The following is a 24,997-nucleotide window of genomic DNA, read 5'->3' as shown; positions in this document are numbered from 1 at the left end:
CTAATCTAAATACGTATATTAGAAGACAAATCTGGTCTCTTTTTGTAATGACGTAATGTTTACTCCTGGGACAAAACCTGATGTGAACAATAGTTTTCCTGAGTGAAGATGGACGCTTTTAATCCTTTGTTTAGCTTTTATTTATCTCCAAGCAGCTGGAACAAAGGTCTCGTTATTGCACTGATAATGACTCCTCCTTTTTAGCCATGTCAGGTTATTTACTCAGATAAAATGGTTTCAAATGGTTTTTATGAACCTGGAGTTCACAGAGCTTCCAACACAATAATACAAATGTGCCTGAAGGGTTTTATTTGGGTTGCAGTGGTTTTTATTGTGAAGCAAACTTCTGTTTCATAATGTCTGAACAAAAGTTAATTACCCACAGAGTCGCCCCACCTTTGACATAAAATCTCTTTCATGCAGCCCTTAAAGCTCATGTGAAGCAATCTAAAACTGCTTTTCTTTACCCTAAAAGATTATTTTTAGATTTTCTTGTTTTTACTTTTCCAGAAAATCAATTTTTGTCACAATGAAGAATCTGTTGCTCTGCGTTGTGCTCATGGTGATGGTTGTTACAGGTAAGACACTTTTAAATGAGTATTACTATTAAAAATATATCTAAACTGAACTGTTTGTATTTTACAAAAAACACTAAATGAGGAACCATAAATTACAAAACATGTATAACTTGCACTTTGCTATAAATAATTTTGCTTAATATTTTTATTATACACATTAATTATATTATGGAGGACCAAATCTGCCAAATCTGAGAGCAAAGAACACAATAAATTAGTTATTCTGGCAAGTAAAAAAAAAACTCTGTTTAAACAATTATAATAATTTTGAAATATGGCACAAACTGACATGTTCAATGTATAATTTATCTATGTGTGAATTTTATCAATATTTAAATTAAACCTTTACTTATATGTCATAATAATTTAAACATATTGTTTACTAAAAGGTGCCCAAACGGGTTTTTTAATTACTTTTTTGGTTTTTATTAAAATACTAACACCGGTGTTTGTCTACTCATCTATTCTTAGGGTTATTCTTAATTTTGGCCCTCCGTGTCCTCCATACAAACACTTAGAAATATAAGACATAATGCAAATGCTTCAGTTTTACCATTTGACCAAAAAACAAAACAAAAAAAACCCCTTTATATCTTAATTATTTTGATTAAATCTAATATTAGACATTATTCAGTGAACTATGACATAGACTTTAAATATTTAAAGTTTCATTTACATTTTAAAATTTAAATAAAGGTTTACTGATGGGGAAATGTGGGAATAATGACCCTCAACAAAAATAATTGTTTTTGCACTTTTATGATTTACGCTCAGCAAAAATATAATACTTTTCTGTTTTACACAGTTTTTTTTGCTATTATAATCTTCTGAGCTCATACACATAAAAAAAATGTATGGTGTAAAAAAATTTTTGATCAAAAATGGCAAGTAACTTTAATTTTACCGCAACAAGTTCACCTCATTATGCTTTTCTAAGTAAAAAGTATACCTAAAATTGTAAATAGTCCATATATTTTCTTACTTTTATTTAAAATAAACCAAGTCTTTCTCTTTCCAGTTTGATTATTCATTTGTAACGCAGAAGGTTTTATATTTCCTTCATAAAACCTGCAGCTTTTTCAACTGAAGCCTCTTTTTGAAGAAAAACATCACCAGAGTCTTTAGAGATGACAATATTAGATTTTTTTCAGCGTGTATGAGGCTTAGTTCTCTCTAAATCTGTTTTCCTCTGTCGTTTACAGCCGATTCTCTGAGCTGTAACTCCTGCAAAGTGGGCTTCAGAGGGAAATGCCTTCTTTACTCCAAAGAAACCTGCGTCTCAGATAAGGCCAAGTGCTACACTGGAGACGTGGGTGAGTTTCAGCTGCATTCATCTGGTTGTTGAAAGAGGAATCTCTGGTGTCGGTGTAACTGTTCTAAAGTTCATCTCAGGTCCAGTAGGTTCACTACTTCACAACAGACACACTCAGGTCCACTTCACTTATTCTAACAACGCAGGAATTCAAGATGGTGGTTAACAAAAGTCCAGCAGTTTCTGCCCAACAGAAAAAAGGGGGAGGAGCTGTCAGTTACTGGTTTCTACGGTAACCACCAACTGCCAAAAGCAGCTAACAGTACCTAATACACCAATGAATGTGTGGAGAAACAACTTCTTAATTCAACTAAATGAATTCAAAGAATAGATAAACATTTATAGTATTCTTAAGATAAAATCCTTTTACATATTTTTTATTAATGGTATCAAAAAGATTTAAAATTCCACTGTTTTAGCATATGTTTAAAGACACTTCAACCTGTTTTAAAATCTTGGAAAAGTGACCTTGTGTACGGAAAAATCTTATTTTTTAATGATGAAGCAAAAGCTAAAGCTAAAAAAATAGATTCTAGCATTCAGGATTTAATCTAAACCTCTCCATTGTATCTCTTACTGTATTTTTAGAGTTGCTGTCCTTTTCCACAGCATGATACTTTCATGGTGTCTTCAGAGAGTCCTAGTTTGTTTTTATTTTACTTCCAAAAGGACAGGCTTTCTCATAATCTTTAAAAGTGGAGTTCATCTATATCACAGTTGTCAAACTCAAGGTCCGAGGGCCAAATCTGGCCAGCTGTAGCTTTTTATGTGGCCCTCTACATTCCAAATTACAACAAGTCCCACCAGTTTTCCATAAATCTGCTAAATTTATACAAAAATTAACAAATCTTCACACTTTTTCCGATTTTACTGCATATTTTCTCAAAATTGGTGAAAAGTTTCTTACAAACATTTGAAATTTGAAACAAAATCCTGGAGGAACAGCTTTTAATAGTTTTATCAACACATTCTAGCACAACCGGCCCTTTAAGAACATTCCGATTTTTGATATGGCCCAAAATGAAAATGAGTTATACCCCTGATCTACATAATACAATGTATTGATGTATCCTTCAGACAGTTAGGGACTCAAAACTTAATTCCAAACCTGTGAAACCAGATTTAATTTATTTAGTTTTATACTGTGTAAAATATTGACGTGCGTTTTGAATTTTATCCACAATTGCCTTGTAATAAATGTTAATAAATGGAATTACTGTTCTACCATAGGTTAAGAAAGTATAAAAAAATAAAATAGATAAACTGTACTTTTATTTTAGAAATAATTTAGTTTGGATCAAAACAAAAGCTCCTGTCATTTAGCTGCATTAATGTGGCTATGTCATCAAAACCAGAAGGAATATCTTTATTCTGTGGAAAACGTATCGCTAAATCAAAACAAAACAACGCGAGGCACAAAATGACACCCAATTTATCCTGTTCAATCTCCAGCTGGTGGGAAGCCAGCAGTTCATGACGCGACAGAAAGGTAATACACAAGATAAATCAGCAGTCACAAATACGTTTTGACCTATGGGCCCATTTTTCAGATTAACGTAAACATAAGGTGTGGCGACGTTTGAAAGCGAGTTTCTTTGTTTGGGGGAGAAGATAAAGTTCTTGATGACAATCAAACCAACCTGGAACGATGAGTTTCTTAGTTATCAGTCAAAAGTGGAATGAAGGAAACCAGACTGATAGCAAAGACCAGGACATCTGGAATAATGTTACTTAAACATTTGAGAGGGAATATACACATTTGACATAAAAATAGAGGAAATGTTTGGCTGAAAGGCAGCATTCTACGAACAAAACCTGAGAATAAAGATGAAACACGGAGGGGGAAGTGTCATCCTGGGGATGCTTTGCCTAATCAGGTAATCGTTATAAAGTCCATCATGACATTTCCAAAAGATGGAAAATGTGAGCCCATTTTTAAAATTAAATTTAGTTTGAAGCAGAACTCAACTCTCCAACATGACAAAGTCCCAAAACATACCGACACCAGGCTTAGTCAAAGCCCAGAAGTTTATCCTTTTCAGATATCGTTAGCAGAAGTTGAAGGGGAAGAAAGCATTTTATCTTCTGTTCTTCGGTTTCTCTAGATTAGGACGTGACGTCTGCTTTTTGATATCTTTTAGCGTACTTCATGTGGTCCTATTTAAGTGATTTGTTGACTTTAAATGTCAAGGTTTTATTTAACAAGCCAGTTCACATAAAGTCTGTTTTGTTTTGGATAGATTTTTTTTGCTTTAATAAATTGCATTTTAAAATTGCTTTTTGTGTTTACTGAAGTTATCTGAGAGTGGCATAAAAACAAAAAAATAAATAAATTCACTTTTTACACGACTGTTTTGACTGTTAAAAATGTCTTATTTTTGTTTTCAGTCTTTAACATCACTGATACGGTGAGCTTCCACAGTCGAGGATGCTTTTATACGAACCCCTGCAACGTTTCGGAGACAGGAAGTCTCCTGACAGCCGGGTACACGTTGACAAGAGTCTGCTGCGACGGCGACAACTGCAATGGAGCCACGTCTGTCCAGCTCACTGTCACTGCAGCTCTGGGTGCCGCCGCCACAACTGTTTGGAGTCAGCTAAACGTCTAGAAACAACCACCAACAAATAGTCTTTATACTTTACGCAAAGTTCTTGTGCATGTAGGGAATTTAGATAACCATTTATTTGCTCTTTATTAAGTATTTATGTAATAAACATATTGTGAAATTTTCACTTAAAATAGGATTTTTCTACTTTGCATGCATTTAATGAGTAAAATAAAATTTGACTTGAATGGGAGTTTCACTTTCGCTAAAGATGGCAATCTGAGTTGGGAGGAAAGTTGTGCAGGAATTCCTCCCCTTGTTGAGATAAAAGCCCACAGACCTGGTTCATCTTCATCACTCCTTCTCTCCGCTTCTTCTCCTCACTTTTGCTCTGAGGTATCTGAGAATCTAGACGAGTTTATGTCATTTACACCTTTCTGTTGACTTGCAAACATGAAGAACTTCTGGACAACTCTGATCGCATTCAGCGCCCTGATTGCAACAGGTAACTTTTTTTGTATTATACTACAGAACAAAAGCATTTTAGTGGATATTTTTTTCCACTATTTTATTCTACTGTTTTAAGTGACAAAAACAGTAGAATAGTAATAAGAGGTTACTACTATCAAATTAAAGAATGGTTTTATTTCAAATCAATTTCTTTTTTTACTTAAAACAATTATCAGACTCTCACTTAGTTTTTTTTCTGTTAATTTCTAAACAATAATATTTGGATTTATTTTAAATATCCTCTCCAATACCATTTATGTACATGATACATAAAAAGGGACCAGGTACAAAACCTTGTGGTACCCCTTTGTAGATACATTTAAGTTGAATGGGGTGATCTACAGTGTCAAAAGCTTTAGCGAAATCTAAAAAAGTTAAAGTTTTTTGGAATATAAAGGAGTGAGAGGGCGCTACATACTTTACGCAGCACTGTTTATTAATCAGGTAGCCTAACAATTAATTATGAGCGTATTGAGAGTGAATTATATTGTCATTAAAGCAAGAAATCCAGTTAGCATAACTCCAAACGTCTACAGTACAGTACAGTCGCAACTGTGGCAAAAATAAAAAATTAAATAAAATAAAAAATAAAGCATACAATAATCATTCAACTGCTGATTATTTCTTCATAGACAAAATCCATCCTCCTCTCTTACTTCAATGACCGTCATTGAGTTGATTTATTCATTTTAGTTACGTCAACAAGTCCTTTTCTATGGCCTGTTCTTTGTTGTATCCTTGGTAAATCCCAGCCATTTAATCTGCAATGCGCCTCTATAGGTGGTACCGCTCACAACAGAGACCGGCTCCAGTCCTTTAGAAAAAGTCCATCTTGAAAAAGATTTTTAATTCTTCTTGATATCAAATCAGTTTCTCCATCTTCGTCAGCCATTGTGTGTATAAAATAAAAATAAATTTAGGCTATAATTAGCAGCGCAGGTTGCAGGCTATGTCCTTTGCTAGCAAAACTTTGAGCTTAGAGAGTCGCTCTGATCCTCCAATCAGATCACTGCAGGCCTTCGAGCGAGCGTTTGAAGGCAAAACTGAAAGCTGATTGGTTAAAAGAACAATTCTGAGGGCTCTCGGCAGATTAGGCTGCTCTTGGCACAGATAGATACTGAAATCTAATTGGACGGAACATCGAAAATCCACACCAGAATGTACGGGAAGCAACACAGTCAAAAGACACGTTATTAAAAAAAAAGAGAATAGACTATTGAACGTAAATCAACAAAATTTAACCGAATAAATATTATAAATTAGGTAGTAGATATATGTCAGTGAGTCTGATCATGTTTCATGATCATGTTCTGAACAAATTATTGTTCTGTTGATGTAGCTTTTTCTTGGTAGTCACTGAAACCATCTGCAATTGAAAACAACATGTAAACAATGAGATGCACACAGCAAATATACTGTATGTATCTTATATTTCTTTTCTCTAAACAGCACAACTCCTGAAATGCCAGAAGTGTTCAGTGTCTTTACTGGGCGGCTGTGCGATTGGGAAAGAGGAGGTCACATGTGCAACTGGAGAGAGTTGCACCTTCTCAGAAGCAAGTAAGGATAAATCTCTGAAAGAGACGCCATACTATTACAGATTATTTATAATAAAGATGTTGTGTAGGTAGCCTTCTTCTATCTTCCAAAGGTTATATATATATATATATATATATGAATAATTGAAGTCATACTACTAAAGTATAATTTTCTAATAATTTTAATTAGCCAAATTGATAAATGGATAATTATTTATTATTTAGTAGAGTATAAGCAGTATTCGTTGCCTTGGCAACAGAGACATCCCACACTTATTTAACATCCTGATTATTGTTTTATGGTACCTTGTGGCTTTAACTTGAAAGATTATATGTAATAAAGAAGTTGTGTGGGGCTTTCTCCAATCATATATATACACATATGCATTATTTTTTTAAAATGTCAATTAAAATAAATGATTGTAGTCATGCTATTATTGAAGCAAACTTTTCTTATAATTTTAATTAGTCAAACTAATTATCAATACATACTTACAGTAAATGCATAATTATTCAGTTAATAAAATAAATATTTACTTACTTTGTAATTTAGGGTAATAGCAGTATTGGTTGCCTTGGCAACGGAGAGACCCAACACTTGTTTCTTAACATTCTGATTTCTGTTTTCTGGCACTCTTAGGCTTCACAGCGAAAGGGTCGCCCACTCTGTACAGCCGGGGCTGCGTGGCCAACACCTCCTGTGGGACCACAATCACCAACACCATCATCGGTATTGAGTACAGCAGCAAATACGCCTGCTGCACCACAGACCTGTGCAACGGAGCCTCGGCTGTTCAGCTGTCTTTGACTGCTGGCCTCTGTGCTGCCATCTTGTCCTCACTGTGGGGATTCATATAGTTCAACATGAAACCTACAGATTTACACATGATAATCCTCTGATTTTTCTTATTCTTTATGCATTAAATGAAGTTTTAACTTATCAGCCTTATGCTCCAGTTGGAACAGATGGAAAAACAGAAATGCATAAAATCCTTGTTCTTTTGGTACTAATGGGTTTCCTTATGAGGGTTAATAAAGTATCATATCCCAGCAAACATGGATAATTTGTGTTGAGAATTATAATAACAGATTTTATTTTTCAGAATATTTGGTTTTACCTGCTGGAAAAATATTCATTTTAGATTAACTGAGGTTCAGATATTTGTTTTTCTTGTTGTTTTTCTCTGTGATGAACGTTTGACCTGTTCAGATTGGCCTCTTTCCATCTGACTGATAAGGCAAAAAATTATTTAAATCAATGCAGAAATATGGATTTAATAAAACAAAAATAATAGTTATTACTTTCCAGTTTCATTTTTAATCTTACAAACAACCTTAAATGGAGCACATATTTCAATTGAATGAATATGATTATTACAAGAAGCATTGGGTTATTTTTTTTGTTTTTTTTAACCCAATAGTTTTTTTGTTGTTGTTTTTACCCCTCCAGGGGGTCTTTTGTGGGCTCTAGTGTCCCTTATATGATAGTAGGCTGACAGGAAACGGGGAAGGAAAGGGGGGAAGACATGCGGCAAATGTCGTCGGGTCCGGGAGTCGAACCCGCGACGGCCGCGTCGAGGACTCAAGGCCTCTAAATACGGGTCGCACTAACCGCTACGCCACCACAGCACGGCCCCAATAGTTTTATTTTTATACTTGTTTTTAATTAGTGAATTCCCTCTAGTCTACTTATGTTTATTGTATTTGATGACTTATAAAAAAACTGAACTAAAATAAACATGTTTTTATGGATGAAATGTATTTTTACACATTAGAAATCAATGAGAAGATGCCTCTTATGTCTCTTAAAGTCAATATTTTCAAAACTATGTTTCCAGAAGTCCTGCATCATTTTTCATTTAGCTTCAGTCTGGGCTTCATGTTTTTATTAAAGAGCTGCCTTTTGGTCCCATGATGACATTTTAGGTTTTTGGAGACTTCTTTTAGTATCTTGCGGGCTGCTTTCAGGGTAAACTTGGTTAGACTTTCATTTTTGAAACAACCAGACAAAAGTATTTGCCTTCTTTGTGAAACTAAATGAACATTTATGGATTTTTTTATCTTCTACCATCTTAATACAAATGTATTCTGACTGAACAAATATTTGCTGATCAAACAAAGGGATTTGTGTGACCTGGAGTTTTCTTGAAGCAGGGTATTTTGGAGGAGGAGGATTTTTAATTTTTTTTCACAAAACTTCCTCCTCAAAGTTGCGAAAGAAACAAAACCTGATGATCCTCCTAAGTTTTGTCTTATTTTAGATGTAATCCTTTGTTGTTTTAAGTAATAAAGTTGTGCTGTGATTTCACACTGATCTTCTGTGATTATGATGACCCTCTGATATGATAATTCATTACTGTAAAAATCAATAAAAGTTATGAAATGAACCCTTTTGAGATTTTCTTTCTGTAACACATTGAAACGGTGGATTTAAGCTCCCTCTGTGGATATTTAGCAACAGTATTTTTGAATAAGATCTGATCTGAAACTTTCAACTTTCACATCCTATGACAGAATTTGAAATAAAACATCCATATTTGTAAGTAATATTTTCAACAGACATGACACTAAACACATATAATAATAATAATAATAATAATAATAATAATAATAATAATAATAATGTATCATTGATTATTACTTAATAATAATTACAGTAATTATTATTAATAGATACGTAATATTAAATAATTACTATAATTAATTATTATTAACTAATAATTATTATTGTCAATTTACATTATAATGATAACTAAAAAATATTGGAATAGATGCTAAAATATAATAAGATTTAATAATAATACTTAAATTTTTAATCACAGATTTTCAGATTTAATTAAATTAATTTTGGATTAAATAAATCTCACATAACCATTTATTTATAATTTAGTTATGTATTCATTATATATATATATTTATAAATTACATTAATACACTTTTTTGTCATAAAGACTTTTTCTTCTTGTGGATTCAGGCACTTTTGAAACATAATCTCTGAAGAGCTAGTATTAGGAACCTGGAAATGTGCAGAAAGAACTTATAACTTAAGGGATTTGTGTGTCTATATATTTAATGTTATTCAAAGTAAGAAGAATATAAGTCAGTAATTACTATTTAAATCCAACGATACAATATAGTCAATCAAAAACATCTAGCAAACAAACATCTACAATTTTTTTCATATTACTCTTGGACTGGACAATTTATATAAAAATTAATTAGGCCTTTAAAGTTAAACATTTTTGAAGAGACACAATTAATCTTTGCGTTCCATCTGGGTGAGGTTTGGTCTGTCTCCATGATCCAGGCTTGTGGTATGTCCTCTTCACATCTGCCAGCTACAGTCTACTGTCTACAGTCTACTGTTCCCTCCAGATCAGCTGATAAATCTGGCTGCGCCAACATGTCTGCAAGTTATTTTGCAACCAATGACGCCCTCTGGTGCTTCACAAGCACACAAACAGGGCCAGGCTGGTAACTGCACCAAATAAACAACCTTAATAGATATGATTCAGTTTGAAAAGCCTAATTTATACAGAGAAAAATATAAAAAAAGGATAAAAATTAAAAATTAATATGGCCCCACCTGTCAATCATTCTATTGGGTTTGTCATCAACTGACCTGCTAATGCGAGGAAAATAATAGGAAATTTTTATCAAAGTGGGAAACATGCAATCCCAACAGCTCTACTAGAGCATTTAGACAGTGGAAGACAATTTCTGCAAGACATGCAGCCAACCTCATGTCCAGTTGAATGAAACTATGAATGACAGCAACTACAACAGTAACTGGTAGTAAACATTCTGTTTTTTGTCATAATGACACTTATTGATAGTCAAATCAAAGTTCAGTAAGTGAATGTAGTTATGATTGATTTTTTTGCGTGTAACTTCCAACGGTAGCTCTATGGCAGCATGAAAACATGTGCTGCAGTAACTGCGGTATTACATTTAAGCAGCATTTTATGCTGTTTATTTTTAAGCATTTTCCTGAAGGTAGATTTTAACAAGCCAGTATTATTTAAGTCATTAATCACCGGTTTTCCACGTACAAAATGTGTCCGACAGCGTTCACACTCACATCCAAGAGAATTTGTGTCCCTCATTCTTCCTCTGGCTGTGAAAGACTTCGGTTTTAACACTGATTTCTCTGTTGTTTCCTGATAATAACCTTACGGACCTGATGTAGGACTCGTTGGAGAATTTTCTTGCCTTTTGTCTTTGCCTTATAAGAAAAGCAGGATCAGAGCCTAGAAGCCAACCAATTTAAATACAAATCAACATTTTTCTAAAGAACATAGAGTCTTTATTTTGTACCAGTCGTAAATATGGCAAAAGCTAATTTAAGGCTAGGAAGGTGTGTGTTTGAAGTCATGTAAAGATTTAGGAAAGTTCACAATAAATTCCAACTTGAGCTCCAATTTTCAAGTTTAAAATCATTAAAGTGTCATGCTGTTAAATCAGCCCTGCTTGGACTGATTAAATCAAATTAAAAATTTAAAACTTTTTGAATGATAACAAAGTATTCAATAAGTACTAATGCAATGTTTACGGATGTATGCCAGTGCTTCCTGATTCCCAGTAACGACTTATGTTTTCTTGTCATATTTTTTGCATTAGATTTACTAAATTAAATGTTAATTCAAATCAATTATTAAACCAGCTCTGCCTGCTTGTCATATATACTGACAATACAAAGTAATAAACGTTAAAAAAAGTCAATTAATTATTAAACAAGTCAGTTAATAGGCTAATATAATGCAACAGTTTCAATTTAAATGCAATAATTATGACTCAACATGTTCGTCTTGGAGTATCTTTACAAATTGTGCTGCTGGAACAAAATATAGCTTTTAAAAACGGGGTTTCTTAATGAGGCTGTCGAAGTCCTTGATGTAATGCACTTCCGGTACACCGGAAGTGTAGCGCCTCCGGCTACCACCAGGGGGAGTCGCAACCCTGCCTGGTTAAAAAATAGAGATGCATTGGCATGAGCTGGCCTGCAGATGGAGAGAAGTGCTTTACATATAATAAACTAATTTATTTAGTTTATTATATGTTTACATTTTTAGTGTTTACATAAAATATTAAACAAGTTTAGCTTTTTTAGTTTTCCCCGTAATATTTAAAGTAAAATATGAAAGTTTTGTGTTTATAAAATGAAAACCCGGTGATAAAAAATAAGCAAAACGACCCATAAAATCCACAACAATAAGCTACAGGTGACCCTTTTTTGTTTCTGCATAACAGAATCCAGTCGAAACTTTTGAAGAATCTCGTTGTAATTTCACCATCTTTCTGATTTGAACTCGATCTTTTCTTGCTCTCCTGCATTTCTTCCACCTAGTTTCTCTTCATGCAACTTTCTGCAAGGGCCGCGCAGCAGGAAATGAGGCGCAGCTTTCATGATGATGATGATGATGATGATTGTGTCGCTGCTGCAGTGCAGACCCTGAACCTGGAGGAGGAAACCAGCAGCAGCAGCAGATCGGACAGAAGACTTTCAGCACTGTAAGGTCTGGATAATTTAAGCTCTCGGGTTGAGTTTTAGAGCTTCCTCTCTCTCTGCGGGGAGAAAATGGCTCTGTGAGGCGTTTCCGCCGCCTGTGCGGCCGCCACATTGTCACATTAGTCAGGTTGTGTCGGGGATTTTGCCGTAGCGGAAGATGTGGGCTGAGCTGCCCGCCTTTCCGCTGCTGCGTTTCACTTCACTTTCAAAACTTTGCTCAAACTTCTTGTCCTCTCTTTTTGCTTCTGCGAAGGTGTTTACTGGGCGAAGATGAGCGACGCAAACGAGCCCAAAATTGAGCTTTTCGTGAAGGTAAGCGGCAGCAACGAAAGGCATCACACCCTGAAGGCGTCGCGGGCGGCGACGGGTTCATGGACAGATTTCTGCTGATCTGATCGCATATCTGACTTTGTTCGAGATAAAAAGGAGACCTGTGTTTGTTTTCATGTCACTCATGACTCACCGCGGGTTATAAACCCCTGTAATCTAATTAAAAGCACATTAAGACAACAGGCGATGGGTTTCCATCTATACTAAGTATGTTGGTCGGCCGCCAAACTGAAGTTTATTCCTCTTCCTCTCGCATAATGACTCCTCTGTATGAACATGTGCGCCACTTTTTCCCTCTACCGCCGTGAAAGATGCTAAAGTCACATCCTGAACTGTAATTTCACACGATTACATCTGATAGCCTAAAGTTCAATTAAAAAGTGGCTATAAATGCTATATGCTGTATGTTTTTAAAGTAGTTTTTTTAGGATAGAGTCCATTATTTTTGTATCTACTGGTTTGGTTTCCATTATTGCTTAAGTTAAAATCTGTTTCTAGTTGAACAAGTACTCAGGTGGTATGAAAAGTTATGTAAATTCGTAGATTAAACAGCTGACAGGATGTGTTGGTCTTGGTTATGTTGTCAAAACATTTGACCTACAAAAGCTGGAGTTTAAGGAAACAGTTTTAAAATAAATTTTTACCCCTGCTGCTGCAAAATTAAACCTCTCTAGAGCCATGAAAAGAGATCTATTTTATATAAAGCTCTGGAAAAAACCAAGAGTCCACTGCACTGAACCCCATGAAAACCTCCTGGTTTTTCTACCAAATGTTGATTCCTGAACTCTTCCTAAGTTAAAATATTAGTATTGTTGTTTATAAATGAATATTAACTTGTTTTCTTTGCATTATTTGAGGTTGAAAGCACTGCATCTTTTTCCTTATTTAACCATTTCTCATTTTCTGCAAATAAATACAGAACTTTTGTTTGTAATTTTAGAGACATGTTGTCAGTAGTTCATAGAATAAAAGAACAATGTTCAATTTACTCAAACATATACCTATACAAAGTAAAATCAGAGAAACTGATCATTTAAAGTGGTCTCTTAATGTTTTACAGAGCTGCATATGTAATTGTGCACTTAGTGTTTTATTTTGAAATCTATGGAAATTCAAATAAAGTTGTCAATTTTTAACTTTTAGATTTGAGAACAAAATGAATTATTTAACTTTTACAAAAGATGAAAAACCTCTTCTGTAGTAAAATGAGGTAATTCCTTCAGACAGTAACAAGTTTCCCCCTTATTATAATACCTACATTTTTGCTTCATCAGATCTTTAGAAATGTTTTCAGAAATTATAATCTCTCTCCCCGCTGGATATTTTGCAAACTGTAATCTGGATTTTCATTTTTAGTGTCATGGCTTCTTCCTCACTGAGCAGCTTTTCAGCCCATGTTGGTGCAGAACTCGCTGTTTCTCTCTACATATTTATAACGTCTTTCATTTATTTAAACTAAGTTTTGGTCTTAGCAAATCCTCTTTGCTTTTATTTGAGTAAAAATACAAAAAGCTGATTATTTCCCCATCTCATTAATCTGTACTTAAAACACATTTTCTCCATTTTATAAGTAAAATAGTTGTAGTAATATAGATTTTGATCAATTTGCATTTTTACTGAATTTGTAAATCATCATTAGCAAATGGAAAATGTGCAGTATTTAAGTTAAAAAGCTGTTTTAGATAGATTGCACTTAGTTTGGAAGATTAAAACCTGAGCAAATTTTATGTCAAGTTAATCAACACAGAGAAAGTTAATTAGACATAACATTAAAAAAACTAACATTTCCCAGAATCCATTGGGTTAGGTAATTAAAATAAGGAAATATGCATTCTTAATTACATTGCTTTGCTTTGTATTTGCATTTCAAATCTTATAAAGTCTTGTGCTACTAAAACTTTTACGAGGAACATGAACCAGAATAACCTGTAAATGTTTTACTTTCTCCGTTTGTTGATGTCAAACACCTGGCCTTATGAAAACAAACGAATAAATCCCAATAAACGCTCTGTCCGTTCTCGTTTTGCAGGCAGGAAGCGATGGTCTGTGCATCGGCAACTGTCCGTTCTCCCAGCGTCTCTTCATGGTCCTGTGGCTGAAAGGAGTGGTTTTCGACGTCACCACAGTGGATATGAAGAAGTAAAGAACTGCCCTCATTTGTGTTTGTTTTTATTTGATCCTGTGCAGGTTGCTGCTGGTACAACACACATATTTATATTGTTGACCTACACTGTAAAACTCAAAGTCTTATCAAGTATTTTTTTGGTCTAGTTTCTGGTGCATAATATCTTACTAAACTTTAAATAAGACAAAACTAACTTACAAGTGACTTTTACCAAGAAGTAGGAGCTTGTTTTAAGTTAATAATTCCTTAATATTGATGGAAAAGTACTTTCAACTAAAATCTTATGACTGTGTTGATGACTTCTGCTTGACATTTTTTACTTGGTGAGCATTTTCTGAGGCCAAATAGCCGTGTGTATTCAGTCAGAAATTAGAAATAATTCAACAGGGGAAAACCTTATTGATTACAACCAATAAATTTAAAGTGACTTGTTTTAACCCAAATTCATTTACGTCAAAAAAGACAAATAATTTAAAACGCTGCAAAAACACAAAGTCTTACCAAGTATTTTATGTCTTGTTTTTAGTGCAAATATCTTAGTCCACTTAAAACAAGACAAAACTAACTTACAAGTTCGTTTTTAGCAAGAAATAGGAGCTTGTTTTAAGTCAATAATTCCTTATTGTTGTTTTTAAAAAGTACTTGTTCCATTTTTCCTATATTAATCTACCAGTGGAACTAAAACTTGGTTGCTAGGTGACGGCCTGGGCTTGGCTGCCGTTGCTAGGTGACAGCCCCAGTGGCAGTTGGTTATGGAACCAGCACTTTTTCATCAATACTAAGGTATTATTGATTTAAAACACGCTCTTATATCTTGCTGAAAAGTTACTTGTAAGTAATTTTGTCTTATTTCAAGTCTAGAAAGATATTTGGACTAAAAACTGAACCAAAAATTTTGCACCAGAGTAGCAAACTGAGAAAACCCCAACTTTCAAAAAGGTGGTTCATACTCGTGACAATTGGTACAATGGTTCCCACAAAAGTATTGAGAGTCATGAAAACTTTATTTTGCTGGTTCTTTTGAATAAAAACACAACGTTATTTAACTAATTAACTATTACATGTTTGTGAAATTATTTTGACCCACATCTTTTCATCAATATTAAGGAATTATTGACGTAAAACCAGCTGAAAAGTTACTCTGAGGTTAGCTTCAAGTACACTAAGATATTTGCACTAGAAACTAAACCGAAAATACTTGGTAATATTTTATGTGTTTGTAGTGTAACTCATAGGCAAAAAATAAAAATAAAATCGGTCTCATAAAAACAACTGACGAAGGTTGCAGCCTATCGTCGATGGTCGATAAGTTTGTCCAATCACCCAGTAGCGTGAAATAAGAAAGCAGAGCGTTAGTTTAACGGTGTACGTTTTGTTCATCTGTTGGTTTTTCTTCTTGCTCTCAGGAAACCAGACATCCTGAAGGATCTGGCTCCTGGAGCTCAGCCTCCCTTCCTGCAGTACGGCAACGAGGTGAAAACCGACACCAACAAAATCGAGGAGTTCATCGAGTCGACGCTCTGCCCCCCAAAGTAACCACTGACCTTCACTTGTTCTGTTCGGATGTAATTTTGTTCTGAATGTTGGAGCTGAAATGATATAAAGTGGTAATTTAAGACAGATCCTGGTTATAGTAACCATAATCTCTCTGGATAAATCATTGCCCAGATCTTAAGTCTTTGCTTTTTATAGACTTTCTATTAATATTTTAATTGATGAATTGGTTTTTGTTAAGCTTTCGGAAGCTATTTTATTGTTTTTAAAGTTTATTAATACCAGTTTAGACCTGGAACTGTTACTATTTTATGCTGAAACTATATGTTATAAACAATAATATTGATGTTTTGAGTAATATATGGCATAATAATGCATGTACACCTAGACCAGTCACAATTACAAATGTTAGTGGATGATAAATTGTTCCAGAATTTATTGCGATAAAGAATTACATTGTTGTTTTGAGATCATTTTCAAATAATATATTGATAAAGATATAATAAAGCAAATCTGTCCTCTAAGGAGACAGAGAAACTTTAATTTTGTGCAGAATATGCCACGTTTTCAATTTCCAAAATAAAACAATCAAAATAAAACATAAAAACCACAAATAACTGAATTATTTATGACAAAATTACCCTTTAAAAAATATCAATAATCGACTTCATTTTAATTTATTGTGCGATTAATAAATTAATTGATTAATTGAATCATGGTTAGCCTCAGAATAATTAAAAATACAGCAGAAAAACTTTGAAACATCAACAGAAATCCTGATAAAGAAAAGTAGAAGAAAGAAGTTTAACCTCTTGGAAACAAAATCTTAAGAAATTAGAAGTGATCATAAAACTGCAGACATATCTAAATTGATTAAAATAAATTATTATGAAGCTGTTAGCTCCAGCTTAGCTCTGGTTTTTATTTAATCATTTGTGTTTTTGTTTTGTTGTCTTTTAAATATAATCAACCATCTGTTTTTCCAGATATCCCCGTCTGGCGGCTCGTAATCCGGAGTCCAACACAGCAGGAGTCGATATCTTCTCCAAGTTCTCTGCTTACATCAAGAACTCAAACCCTCAGACTAATGACAGTAAGCATCAAAAATAATGATGACATCGTCACAGGAAAGCAAAACGCTGAAGTCGCCATGTTAATCTGTTAATAACGTTACAGTTTTAGCAGCGCTACGTCAGCGAGAACGGCGCACATCCTCTTAATCTCCCCGCTTAGTCTTTGTGTCTGTGTTCGCTCTCAGATCTAGAGAAAGGCCTCATGAAGGCTCTGCAGAAGCTGGACAACTATCTCGGCTCCCCACTTCCCGACGAGATCGATCAGGACGCCGCCGAAGAGGTCACCTCCTCGTCACGCCCCTTCCTGGACGGCCAGCAGCTCACCCTGGCGGACTGCAACTTGCTGCCAAAGCTGCACATCTTGAAGGTAATCTTCTCAGTGTGCGACGTTTATCCTCACCACGGTTTTCCTGATCCCTGCCACTCAAAACGGATCCTTTTTTTTTTACCCCCAGGTGGTGAGTTTGAAGTACAGAAACTTCACCATCCCAGAGTTTCTGACTAACGTCTGGAGGTACCTGAACGCAGCGTACGCCAGGGAAGAGTTTAGCGCTACCTGTCCTGTCGACACGGAGATCCTCATGGCGTATTCATCTGTAGCGAAAGCTCTCAAGTAGGACGGCGATAGGCCGTGTTAAAGTAGAAAAAATTATTCCACACAGACATCAGTAATCAAATATTTACTCTGCAAACAACCAGAATCTGTTTCCCTGCCGACGGGTATTTCCTTTAAGCTTTGTTAACCTTTTGATACGCAGAATGCACACACCCACAGGTGGATCTTTGTATTTATTCTCTACTTCAACCAGGATCGGTTACATCAGCAGGGAGACGAGGGCAAAGTCTAGATCAGTGGTGTCCAAACTTTTTCCACCGAGGGTCAAAATTAGCTTTTTCTGTCCGTTAAACAACATAAAAATTATATTATTGTGAATGTTTTCTCCTTTACTTGCACAACAATGAATTGAACAAGTTCATTTTTTAAAATCAAAACCAACATTAGGATGAAATTTGCCTTAATGTTTACATTTATTTAACTTTTTAAGCCAATTATTTTCTATTTTGTTGGTCTGTAAATTGTGTTTTGTAAAAACTAAATTCTTTGTGTTTTCCATTTAAGACATAAACTTGCCATGGAAATCTCACCCTAAAATGATTTTAAAAAGTGTCGCATCTCATCCCAAATTTGCACCATTTTTTTAACTGCAGTGAGGGGCCACACAAACTCATTCCAAGGGCCACAAATGGCCCCCTCGCCGCACTTTGGACACCCCTGGTCTAGATAATACAAGTCAAAATCAAAATGTTTCTTTCAGGAAGGCTTGCATTTTCACACACCCTTTTTTTAAACAAAAGCCTTTCTGTTTTTTACCTTTACTCACCTGCTTTATTGAACTTTAACCTCAGATCAGAGCCGGTTCAAGCTTTTCTTTGGTATTTGGGCAGAATAACAATTTGGGGCCCCAAACTCTTACCTAATATCGCTGTTTGCTGCTATTCTCAGCAGAACAATGTTTTACTTAAACTCTAGGCTGGTAAAAGATTCTAACTCTATGATAACCTTTAAGAAATAACATAATATGGCGTAAAAGAATATAAAGTGGATATGTTATGCTAAATTAATATTTTTATATGTTTTTGTACTTCCCTACTGCCTACAAAATCAACCCAAGCTCTTAAAAAAAACCACCCAGATGGTTTTTGGCTACGGGTTGATGTCTTTTGGAAAGTTTTCTGTTTCAAAAAACTTCCAGAATGTAATGTAACAAATCAGCCAGCTTGTTACCTAGCAACCCCAGTGAAGTCCAGCCTGTTACCTAGCAACCCAGGTGGCATGTTTGCACAGCTGGCTGTATTCACTGTACAATTGCTGCTTGAAAAGACAAGTGTTCTGCTGTTGGTTTATCACCTAGAAACCACTTGCTGCATTCTTGTTGGTTGTGCTGGAGGCTCTACTAATGCTTTTCAAAGATGTAAGGATGTATAATTGCTCATTTGGCTTTAAAGTGACAAGATGCCCCAAAACGGCTCCTCAGGAGGAGCTCAAAATACCAGAAGTAAAGAATAATTTTGTGCAAAAACATTAATTAAAATGTTTCTTATAGCAATAGATTTATTCTAACTTGTTCAAGGAAGAATTATAGCCCACCTTTAAAATAAAACATCATAATACAACCTAATTATTTGTATTTAAAGTAGAAAAGTGACATTTATTTCTACTACAGCAAATACAGTGTATATATTGAACAATATAGCATAATATAAATTTACTACTAATTTGATTTTGATATAAAAAGCAAAATTAAACCATAACACAAATCTGCAACATTCTTCTCTACCTGTTGTTTGTGCTAGCTCTGTATGACAGAGAAATTACCAAAAGCTTTTCTGGATAAAAAGAACAATAAAAGAAATATTTTTTTATAAGATCACAAGACAGCAGGCGGTTATAGTATATAGTTTGTAAGACGCATTTTAGCACAAGATATTTTAAGTATTTTATCTTTTGGTGGAAAGATAACAGGCTAGCTACTGAAGTTGTTAGCATGTCCAATATCAGTTTTTAGGTTTCCAACTAATAAAATAATACATATGAGATGGTTTGGGTTGCATTTTTTATAGTATATAACAATCTACAATTGGTAGATTGGTTGGTCCATTGGTAAACTGCAGGCTAATTAGCAACCCAGCTACCACATCTAATTGGCTAGCTAGCATCAGTCATCAACAAAAATCAATACTCAGCTCATTAAATACTTTTACTTTAATACTACAGGAGAAAAAAAACATGCTACAGCTTTTCTTGTCTAATTACAACTTCAAAATGGACACACAGTCGTTTAATCTTTCCCCTCTCTTTATTTTTCTTCCATTATATTCTAAAGATTAATTATTCCAACACATCCAGATTAAACCGTTTTAGTCTCTCGCCATTTTTTAGGGAAGTGATATTTGCATACCATCGAGTCATTTTGTGTTTTAATCACAGGTGTTTCCCACAGACTTTATCACAGAGGAAACGCAGCTTTTCATAGAAAGACGTCATGATTTAGAAAAGGTTTGCATTCATTGCGGAGCAGAGGAAAACGGGCCGGACCGAGCCGGCGCTGAAAGCAGCTACACAGGAAACCGTTTCAATAGACGCGGGCTTCCTCTTTCTGCGCTCCCACAGCAAGCGTGAAGGATTAGTCCTGACTGGTGAGCTTGTTTGTGATCCGCTTTCAAGGCCTCTAATTAATAATTACATGAATGGAAGAGAGACTGTGAGCATGCTACAGTCGATAAGCTAACTTTTCACTTTAAAGTAATCAGAACAGAGACAGAAGAAAGGGAATTTTGTAGGTTGTTAGCTTTTTGATTGCTTCAAAAGGCCATAACCACTTCCTGTTTTCTTTTAAATTAAAATCAACTATATCAAAATTAAAGTCATACTTGCAGTATTTTTTTGCTGTGGTAGAATTTGTAGTAAAATAAAGTAAAACCAGTACATTACAATAAAATTGTGGTATTTTATCATAATGTTAGAATTTTACAGTAACCCATACCTAATTAAAACATTTTTCTTTTGTTTCTAGTTGAGTTTTAGAGCTCAGAAATTGTGTATTTTTAGTTTAAGTCTAATAACAAATATCCTTACCAATGGAAAACAATTAGAAGAAAATCTTTGTTGCTCTGTGGAGCCCCCTGTTGGTGTGGAGCCGCAGACGGCTGCATAGTTTGCTTATTCCTTGGTCTGGCTCGGCCCTTGTTGATGTGAATGACTGGACAGTTGAGTAGTTTTCACATTTCCACAGTTAAATAGGATTTCTTGAAGTTGCTGGAGACACTTTCTTATTGGAAATGAGCCACCAAATCAATTTTTAAAAACTGTATGGGATTTTATTATTGTTCAATTATTTTCTGAAAATGTTTCATTTTTCTGTAAGGTTTGCAGCTAAGTTGAAAAAATATCTGTCTCTGGATTCTGGACTAAACATTAAGTCTACTTAAATATCATGTTTTCAATCAAATCAATGCAGTTTTTATCCGTTTACTGCAAAATAAACAGATTTCTTGTGTATTATTATGGAAATTCACGAAAATTAACAAATTATTGGGAGTTTATTGAAGATTTCTCTCAAAAATTGTCAAAAACTTTCTAACTTTTACTAAACAGCTGCTTCAGTCTTAACTGATGTCAGATTATAGTCCATGATCTAAACAGTGAGGAATAAAAGGTCACATCTACCGTCATAAATAAGTGCAAATATTTCCAAATTAGTAACACAAACACTTTGATTCTTATTGCAAAAGAATCACAAAAATAATCGCGAAGTTCTGGTGGGAATGAAAAGACTTTGAATTGTATTATTTAATTTTAAGAATTCATTAATATTTTAACAGTTTATCAATACATTCTGGCGCTACCGGCCCTTTAAGAGCATTCATGATCTTGATTCGACCCAAAACGAAAATTAGTTTGACACCCCTGCTTTGTTTCTGTCACACATCAAACATGTGATCACAGTATAGATTACTTATATATTTTTGTTGGTTGTGTGAAGTTCTTCTGACAAAATAACAAATTATAAATATACCGCCGTTAGCCTTATTTTTATCCAAAGAGATCTGAGACTCGGTCGTAACTCTGTCTGTTGGCTCAATTCACTCCTCGAAGTTTTCTTGCCTGTAAAACAACCTTGAATTAAATCAAAATGGAAGGAACTGGAGCTAATAACTCACTTTGGTCAAGCAGTAACACATCCAGTAAACCTCAGGGTAACACAGTTTAACATTTAACATTGTTTTGATATGAAGTTCTTTAGTGTTGCTAAAAATGACCGAAGTGCAATTAGAAAATCCTGTAGTTGGGCTGTGTTGGAAATCAGCTGTGAGTTAATTCACCTCAATAAACCCAAATTTTATGAAGGATCTGGGTTTGAATACAGAATGTTTTGCTTGTTGAACTGATGTGGATTTGATCTATTTTTTAATATGGACTAATGCTTAAAGGGATTAAATATGAATAACTTCACTGTTAATCATTATTTGTGTTTTTTGTCCAATCATAGCAGAAACTCTCATTTCTTAATATGTATTTGAAACAATTTCAGGGACCAGGAAATGTGTTGGATTTTTATTTTCTGCGTTTCATTTCATGTTTTGTTATTGATGTTGTGATTTTTCACTCTGTCTTAATGCTAATGGCATCATGAAGTTAAAAAAATCAAAGCGGCAGCAAGGACAATCGAACTCACAGCTGAAACTTTTTGTATTTTACTTTTATTAATGTTCCAATAAAAATATCTTCATAATAAAACGCGTCCTTTTTTATTTCTGGCTTGTTTTGAGGATTGTTTTTATTGAAATGTCCACATAAAAAGAAATCGGAGAAGGAAGTTCCTGCTGAACATGTCATAATTTGTACTCATGAATATTACACGTTAATTTTTTATGTAGTTTGCTGAATATGTTAATATGCTTCACATAACTGACCAACAAGGGAGTTGCTTCGTTATATTTGGTTCGATCAGAGGTGATAATCTGAGATTTAATCAATGGTCCAAACAATAACCAGTGTAAATATGATATAATCTAAAACTATTAAGATTCTGTATAATAATGACAATTAGAAATATGAGGGCTTTTATTATTTATCTCCATATTTGTAAAAGTCCCAAGAGAAAAGAACTGATTCTACATCGTTTGGTACAAAATGTTTTGTTTAGGGAAACCAAACAGCATTAATGTTAGCTGATCTATCAGGACAATCTGGCAAACCTGTTTTTATATAGAAACTTAAAAAACAGAAGTAGGACTTTTAAATCTCTTCACAGGAACTTAAAAAAACACTTCACATGTAAAACTTGACAAAAATCAGATGATCTGTAGCGCCACCACCAGCATAAAACTGAAAACGCAACTCCTCTCACCGTCACATTGTACATGTTTGAGTTCATATAAGCTGACTTTTCATTTATTTATCTTTTTTAAACAGCTAGTCTTAATCCAGCCAGTGCAACATAGAGCTAGACAATAACGCTGAAAAACATGAGCGTTTCATATCAGAATATCAATAATTATTGATTCGTTTTTTGTTTTAAATACCTGAAATGCTGCCAAACTGGTGTCATGACCTTCCCTCTTATCCCCCATGCTGCTGTTTATTTGTAAGCAGTAATGAGGCAAAACCTGAAACTGCTGCTCAGCAAGTTCCTCGGCAAGTTGTCGCTAGGTAACCAAAGAATAATGAGCGAGTTGCTAGGCAACCAAAGAGTGAGTCAGTTGATTCCACCAACTTTGCTTAGCTGGCTGTCGCAATTTATATTACTATATTGTGATAGTAGTAATAACAATTACTACTATTATTAACCATAATATGACGGAGAATTAGGACTTCACTTAGAAAATAATAATGTATAAGATTTTGAGAATAAAGTCATTATTCTGGTATGACTTTATTCTAGTTAATTTATTTTTTATTTCTTCTTATTGCCTGGAGAAATTTGGAGAATATGAATTATAATTTATGCTCCTCAGTTTATAATTTTGACTAATAGTTCAGAAAGAACCAAAATTTTAAGGTGAAGGTCAGGAAAAGTTACATTTAATTATTTTTAACATTCTTTCTAGATAAATATCTTTCAGTAGAAATGTTTTCCACCTGTTTTACACTTAAATATCTTCTAGAAGAACTGCTGGATAACAAATAATACTGATGGTGCAACTTGTGATGAACTAAGACTTAATTTTCCTTTAACATCTCAGCCATTCTTTTCTAAAGAGGCATTTGGAGGCAGAGGCGGTCCGGTTCTGGTGGTTCTGTTCAGACCAGCAGGAGGCCGAGTGCAGGCAGCAGGCACAGCAGCGCTCCTCTCAGGCTCAGGGCACCAACAGACCCGGCGGCGTTGCAAAGATCCGTGTCGCAGCAGTCGTTGGTGTAGTTAAAGTACACCCCTGAGGTGTACTTCTGTCCGGCCAAGCCGCACTGCGTCGGGACGGCACAACTCTTCTCGTATATCGTCAGCTGAACGGCGCCTGGCGAACCAAAAACAGAGCAAATTGTGGATTTAGTGGCGAAAATGCTGCAGATGGTTTATAGATAAACCAGCTTTCAATGAGAGTTTTAACAGCCATATTTTTGTAAAAGTTTGCTCAAAAACTGCATTTCTTTGCCATTGCAGTGAAACTTACATGAGCAAACAATAATTAGTGATTATATCTCACACTCAGTCGCTAATTTTTGATACGGTTGAAGCTAACTAGCAGCTAATATTCCTAGAGTTGTTTTTGTACGTTTTCCTTCTTAAATTAAAGGCTACTGGTTTGTTTATTATATTTGGGCTCAATTGAAGAAAACTGAAAAAATATTAAGTCTATTTTATTAAGCAATAAAAACAGGATATACAATCTCAATTTGAAAATACTAAACACAGCAATTAAAAGCAGATTTGGGTGCACCAAAGTGTACTGCAAAATATAAATTAATGAGTAAATGTGGTTTTGTTTACGATGAAAATGAAAGAAAACCAGAAAGATAACCACTTTGTGTTGCATCTGACGTTTTTGTAAGTAGATTTTAATTTAAAAGTTGTAGTTTTTTCATAATTTATTTAATTTATTCTTGACTTGTGGTGGCAGGGGGCCGCATCAGTCCATGGGCCGCAAAATGGCCCCCGGACTCTAGGTTGAACATGCTTGGTCAAGAGCATGCACATTAAATTTCCTGGTATTTTTCCTACTTAAATAAGGCACTGAAAAATAATGAATTAAATTACAAAACAAGCAACTTTTATTGATATTTTAATTTAAAATGATCCCTATAAGAAAAGTTATCAGTGTGATTCTGTCATTGTAAACTAGACCTTAACCTTTCACCTCTTTCCTTCCACCTCTGATGAAACACAGGGAGTCCTTTGCCACTCCCAGATATTTTTAGAGGTTACGGTTATTTTTAGATCATTTAATGACATTATGCTGTCAGTTTGCCTGATGAAAAACGG

General features: G+C 34.5%; 3 protein-coding genes across 5 annotated transcripts in view; 2 read left to right on the top strand and 1 right to left on the bottom strand.

The window, feature by feature from the left end:
- Positions 1-294: 294 nt before the first annotated feature.
- LOC114156147 (lymphocyte antigen 6 complex locus protein G6d-like) lies at positions 295-7,371 on the top strand. 2 transcript variants are annotated; one of them, XM_028036407.1, is made up of 5 exons: positions 295-578; positions 1,781-1,891; positions 4,279-4,941; positions 6,396-6,506; positions 7,125-7,260. In XM_028036407.1, the coding sequence occupies exons 1-3, from the start codon at positions 530-532 to the stop codon at positions 4,497-4,499; spliced, it is 381 nt and encodes a 126-aa protein (XP_027892208.1). In that variant the 5' UTR covers positions 295-529; the 3' UTR covers positions 4,500-4,941; positions 6,396-6,506; positions 7,125-7,260. The 2 variants fall into 2 exon arrangements, with proteins under 2 accessions (XP_027892208.1, XP_027892207.1); XM_028036406.1 differs by lacking the exon at positions 295-578 and having other exon boundaries at positions 1,632-1,891; positions 7,125-7,371.
- A 4,479-nt stretch (positions 7,372-11,850) lies between these two features.
- clic1 (chloride intracellular channel 1) lies at positions 11,851-21,742 on the top strand. The gene is made up of 7 exons (XM_028036401.1): positions 11,851-12,000; positions 12,247-12,305; positions 14,353-14,462; positions 15,855-15,980; positions 16,929-17,035; positions 17,201-17,382; positions 17,471-21,742. Exons 2-7 carry the CDS (start codon positions 12,264-12,266, stop codon positions 17,630-17,632), a joined length of 729 nt encoding a protein of 242 aa, XP_027892202.1. The 5' UTR covers positions 11,851-12,000; positions 12,247-12,263; the 3' UTR covers positions 17,633-21,742.
- Positions 21,480-24,997, bottom strand: part of LOC114156146 (prostate stem cell antigen-like) — a 12,028-nt gene continuing 8,510 nt past the window's right edge. For both annotated transcript variants that reach the window (XM_028036404.1, XM_028036405.1), the window contains one exon: positions 21,480-24,032. In XM_028036404.1, the coding sequence (XP_027892205.1) occupies positions 23,821-24,032 (212 nt within the window). In that variant the 3' untranslated portion in view covers positions 21,480-23,820. The remainder of the gene's footprint in view (positions 24,033-24,997) is intronic.

Source organism: Xiphophorus couchianus, chromosome 13 (assembly GCF_001444195.1).
Source record: "Xiphophorus couchianus chromosome 13, X_couchianus-1.0, whole genome shotgun sequence".
Classification (NCBI taxonomy): domain Eukaryota; kingdom Metazoa; phylum Chordata; class Actinopteri; order Cyprinodontiformes; family Poeciliidae; genus Xiphophorus; species Xiphophorus couchianus.
Note: the sequence above shows the minus strand (reverse complement) of the source record. Positions and strands in the feature narration are given on the sequence as shown.

What these genes read in the sequence shown, in the direction of transcription:
- LOC114156147 (XM_028036406.1), top strand. Translation starts at nt 4,890, where the DNA reads ATGAAGAACTTCTGGACAACTCTGATCGCATTCAGCGCCCTGATTGCA. An exon ending in CAGCGCCCTGATTGCAACAG is followed by an intron (nt 4,942 to 6,395) that starts GTAACTTTTTTT and finishes TTCTCTAAACAG; the next exon opens with CACAACTCCTGAAATGCCAG. An exon ending in TTGCACCTTCTCAGAAGCAA is followed by an intron (nt 6,507 to 7,124) that starts GTAAGGATAAAT and finishes TGGCACTCTTAG; the next exon opens with GCTTCACAGCGAAAGGGTCG.
- clic1 (XM_028036401.1), top strand. Translation starts at nt 12,264, where the DNA reads ATGAGCGACGCAAACGAGCCCAAAATTGAGCTTTTCGTGAAG. An exon ending in AAATTGAGCTTTTCGTGAAG is followed by an intron (nt 12,306 to 14,352) that starts GTAAGCGGCAGC and finishes CTCGTTTTGCAG; the next exon opens with GCAGGAAGCGATGGTCTGTG. An exon ending in CAAAGCTGCACATCTTGAAG is followed by an intron (nt 17,383 to 17,470) that starts GTAATCTTCTCA and finishes TTTTACCCCCAG; the next exon opens with GTGGTGAGTTTGAAGTACAG.